General features: G+C 21.7%; 2 protein-coding genes across 2 annotated transcripts in view; one reads left to right on the top strand and one right to left on the bottom strand.

The window, feature by feature from the left end:
- Positions 1–4,296, top strand: part of PADL01_1126600 (6-phosphofructokinase) — a gene marked incomplete at both ends in the record, with an annotated part of 5,268 nt that extends 972 nt beyond the window's left edge. Inside the window, 5 exons of the mRNA XM_028682734.1 lie at positions 1–927; positions 1,052–3,246; positions 3,407–3,926; positions 4,012–4,086; positions 4,207–4,296. The exon at positions 1–927 is cut by the window's left edge and continues 972 nt beyond it. Coding sequence (XP_028538983.1) covers positions 1–927; positions 1,052–3,246; positions 3,407–3,926; positions 4,012–4,086; positions 4,207–4,296 — 3,807 coding nt within the window. The remainder of the gene's footprint in view (positions 928–1,051; positions 3,247–3,406; positions 3,927–4,011; positions 4,087–4,206) is intronic.
- Positions 4,297–4,889: 593 nt separating this feature from the next.
- The window catches only part of PADL01_1126500 (multiprotein bridging factor type 1, putative), a gene marked incomplete at both ends in the record, with an annotated part of 411 nt that continues 300 nt past the window's right edge, over positions 4,890–5,000 (bottom strand). Inside the window, one exon of the mRNA XM_028682733.1 lies at positions 4,890–5,000. This exon is cut by the window's right edge and continues 300 nt beyond it. Coding sequence (XP_028538982.1) covers positions 4,890–5,000 — 111 coding nt within the window.

Genomic DNA, 5,000 nt, shown 5'->3' with positions numbered 1-5,000 from the left:
GATAAAGATGAAAAAAAAAACTATTTTGAAGATGAAAATAAAAAGGAAGAACAACAAAAAAAACACCAAATTTATGTCGAAAACAATAATAACCATATATGTGAAACACTCCAAAATTATGCACAAGAAGATAAAACAAATGAACCATATAAAATTATAGATAATAATAAAACATGTTTATCAAATCAAAATAAGAGTAATAACAATAATAATATACAATATGATAATATAGAAAATTATAATTTATCTTATGACAATATATTATCAACATATGATTATACTTATGACCATATTAGCGATATAAGTGATGAAGAAATTAATAAAAAATATCCAAAAAAAAAAAATGATTATTTTATAAAAACTTCAATTGTTAGTGCACCAACATGTGTATATAATGAAATGAAAAATAAATATATTGAATGTTCTATAGGGTTTGATACAACTATATTTAGTTATTGTCAATATATAAGTTATTTAATAACACATATACAAACATATCTCAAAGGATATCATTTTATTAAAGTTATGGGGAATACATCTAGTCATATTGCCTTAGAATGTTTCTTACAAACAAAAGTAAACATCATATTAGTCAGTGAAGAAATAAAAAAAAATAAATTAACACTTGATCAAATTACACAATTCATTGTTGATGTTATTCAAAACAGATATAAAAAATATCATAAAAATTATGGTATTGTTATTATACCAGATGGTATATTGAAAAAAATAACACTATTTAAAAAATTAGTAAAATCTATTATTAATATAAAAACAAAATATATAAAAAATGACATCAATAGTTTACAAGATTTAAAAAACATTCTAAGTGATCATTTAGTAAAGGAACAACATGAATTCTTTAAATCACTTCCTCATTTTTTTCAAATGCAATTACTGGAGGAAATATTTTCCCAACAATTTCACGTTATAACAATAATATATAAATAAATAAATATATATATATATATATATATATATATATATATTTATATATATATGGATGTATTTTTTTTTTTTTTTTTTTTTTTTTTTTTTTCCCCCTTTTTAGTATGCTAGGTTAAGTACCGAACTACTTCTCACCCATTTAGTAAAGAAGAAACTAGAAGAAAGACAAATTAATGATCTCGAATTTCATACACACTCATATGGAAATGAAGTTACATGCTCACTCCCTACAAACTTCGATTGTGCCTACAGCTATATTTTAGGATTCAGCTGTGTAGAGATGCTGCAACATAGATATAATGGATATATGTGTGTCATCAAAAATTTGAAGAATCTACTCTTCAACGTTAACGACATAGAAATATTAGGCATACCCCTCTGCCATATGATGAAGTTAAAGAATAAAAATAAAAATATAAAACACATAAACGGTGAGGAAAAAATAAACTGTGAGGAAAAAATAAACTGTGATGAACACATAAAATGTGAGGAACACATAAAATGTGAGGAACACATAAACAATGTGGAACAGAAAGATAATTTAAAAGAAATAAAAGAGAACGGTAAAACAAACAAAACAGAAAAACTATCTAAAAAGAATAAAATAGAAAAAAAGGACAAAGTAAATAAAAAAGATAAAACAAGTAAAAAGGATAAAAATAATACATCCGATCGTGTGAAAAAAAGTAATAGTATTATACAAAATAATAATTCTAACAATAAAGATGATGCTCTAACAAATAATTTGTGTGAAGCAAAAGACAATACTAATAAACAAAATAAAAATCATCTCATCATCAGAAAGGATGCATTTGAAGATTTGTTCATAAAGCGCACAAAAGTAAATTTAAAGGATGATACTTATTTTATAAAATATAAAAAATATCGATACATGTATTTATATGAAGATCATTATAGAGTATTGACAGGTATACAATATGAACATAATTTTTGTATAGATTATGATGATAAATCTTTAAAATTACGAAATAAATTAAATAGTACACATTCTAGTAATGATTATATTACTATAAAACCAAATAATATATTTAGTAAAATCAATTACACTATATCTGGTTTGACAAAAGAATATTTTAATAAAAAAGAATATAATGAAGAAAAAAATAATATAATACAAAATAATATGTTACAAAATGGTATAATACTACAAAATAATAATACATATAAATTTAATTATTATAAACATTATTCTACCTTATCAGAAATAGAAAAAATGTTAACAGCTTCAGCTATAAAATTTAATACTATATTAATTCGTCATAATACTAGAATTACATATATTAATAACAATTTCTTTAATAAATTATATACTATTTCATTTATTCATATACCTAAAATTAAAGATTTTTATATATTACAAGATAATCAATTCCATCTCAAACATAATTATAGAAATGTCTCATGTCCAAAAAATGTCGGTGTTGTTTTACTTTCTCATTGTACCCCAGGAACAAATAATATACTCGTAGGATTACATCAAAGATTATCAATTAATAATTTTAAGTTAATAGGTTTTGTTAAAGGTTTAAAAGGACTATTAAATAATGATATATGCCTAATTAATGATAATAATTTAAAAACATCTATTAACATTGGGGGGTTTCCTCTTCTAGGAGTACACATGCAATATCAGAAAATATCAAATGATGAACATATATTACATATTCATGATTTAATAAAAGAAAATAATATATCTAAAATCATTAAAAGTTGTAAAAATAATAATATTACCAATTTAGTATTCATAGGTGATGAAAAAGTTCTATCCCTTATGAATATATTAAATGATATATTTATTAATAAAGATGTAAATATTAAAATTGTTACCATACCCATCTCTTTATATAACAGTTTTGATAAAAATCTTATCGAATGTAGTATAGGATATCATTCAATGGTTTGTCATATTAGTGATATTATAAGTAATGTACAAAGTACTTGTTTAAATATAAATAAATATTATTACTTTATTAAAATACATACAAATATTTCATCTGCTTTAATTCTATCTGTTCAATTACAAACACATTGTAATATATGCTATATTGGAGAATCTGTGAATAATCAATTAACTAGCTTGCACACAATCATAGAAAATATTTCTCTTGTCATCATAGAAAGAATTAACCGTATGAAATATTATGGCGTTATATTATTTAGCTCTAATTTGATATATTACATAAATGATTTTCATGACCTCTGTAACGATGTCGATGAAAATATAAAAACTGTTCAAGAAATAGATGAAATTGTTAAAAATGATATACTTCCAGAGAGGTAAAAATATATACATATATATAAATATATGTATTTATGTATGTATTTTTATTTATTTATTTATTTATTAGTTATGTACCCATCTACATATTGTACATATTTCATACACAAATAATTACGCTCACCGCACAATTTGCATATTTACACATTTACCTTTCAGGTTTCAGAAAAAATTAAAAAAAGAAAGCGTCGATCTGCTAAATTTATTCACAGAGTCCATGAAAGATAAATTATTGAGAAAAGAAAAAAGAGAGAATGAAGATATTGATTCTAACTTTGAAGTAATGTTAATAAATGAAATAAAAAAATATATACAAAATTTGATGGAAAAATCCAAACAAAATAAAGAATTATATTGCTACAAAAAGCATATGAATACATTATCAAGTCCAATAAATGTAAAGAACATCAAAGTTTATAGTGACATAGATTATATATTACATTTTCAAACATTAATTAAAGTCATCGACAGAGAAATAAACTGTTTTTTTCCTACACATTTTGATAACTCCTTGGCCTTCTCTCATGGGCTCCTCGCAGGAATAGCGGTAGAAAATGATTTGATCAATTATGTAACATCCATTAGGCATTTAAATTTAAATAAGCAAAATTGGAGTAGTTCCTTATACCCAGGCATTTATTTTTTAAACAATAAGGACGACAAAGAGCATTTTAATCAAGTAGTAAAGAAATGCATACACAAATAAATATATATATATATATATATTTGTATATTCTATTTTTGTTTTTTCTTCTTTTTTAAAGTATCCTTCTGTAGCACCTGTTCCCATTTCAATGAAATCTAGCCAAATGGCCACTATGAAACATAATGCAAATACCGTAAAGAGAAAAAAAAAAAAAAAAAAAAAAAAAAAAAAATTATAAAAATAACCTGAACAAGTCAGGTAATTTATTATTATTATTATTATATTTTATTTTATTTTTTTTCTTATGTACAAGTGGGCATACAGCGACAGCTATATTTTTGTAGGACCTGTTCAATATAGTGTCAACCCAGACAATCTTGGATATTCTTCATATATATTTTAAAGAAGAAAAAATATATAAATACATGAATATATATATATGAATGTATATATGTATATATGGATGTATATATGTATGTATTTATTATGCCTATTTGCACAGAAAAAAATAAAGATAGCAAAGAAAAAATAAAAATATTTATTCAATATGATTATTTTTATTTTTTATTGATTTATTTTTTTTGTTGTTAATTATAAAGGAATTAAAATAATAAAAGTTAATTTTAAAATCAATTATATAAAGTCTAAAAAAATAATGCAATAAAAAAAAGAAAAAAAAAAAAAAAAAAAAAAAAAAACCAAATAAATAAATTAAATATATATACATAAAAAAAAAATAAATAAATAATAAAATTATATGTATAAACATACGTTTGCGTTTCCATTTTTTTCTATTTTTAAAAAGGTGAACCTTTTCTCATAATATATATATTTATTTATTTATAATAAATTAAAAAATATTTATTTTTATATGTATAGATTGGGTGAACATTTTTATAAACAGATAATTATTATGTATTATTTACAAACTGATATTTAACTTAATAATTTTAACAAAAAATAATTTTTTTTTTTTTTTTTTTTTTTTTTTCTTCTTTATTTTTTCTTGGGTGAAGGTAAATTGACCCCTAAGACTTTATTAAGTTTCTGAATAATAACATTATTTGGTATTGCTTTTCCATTTTCGTATTCCTTAATAACAGATTC

This window comes from Plasmodium sp. gorilla clade G2, assembly GCF_900097015.1.
Source record: "Plasmodium sp. gorilla clade G2 genome assembly, chromosome: 11".
Lineage (NCBI taxonomy): Eukaryota > Apicomplexa > Aconoidasida > Haemosporida > Plasmodiidae > Plasmodium > Plasmodium adleri (nom. inval.).
Note: the sequence above shows the minus strand (reverse complement) of the source record. Positions and strands in the feature narration are given on the sequence as shown.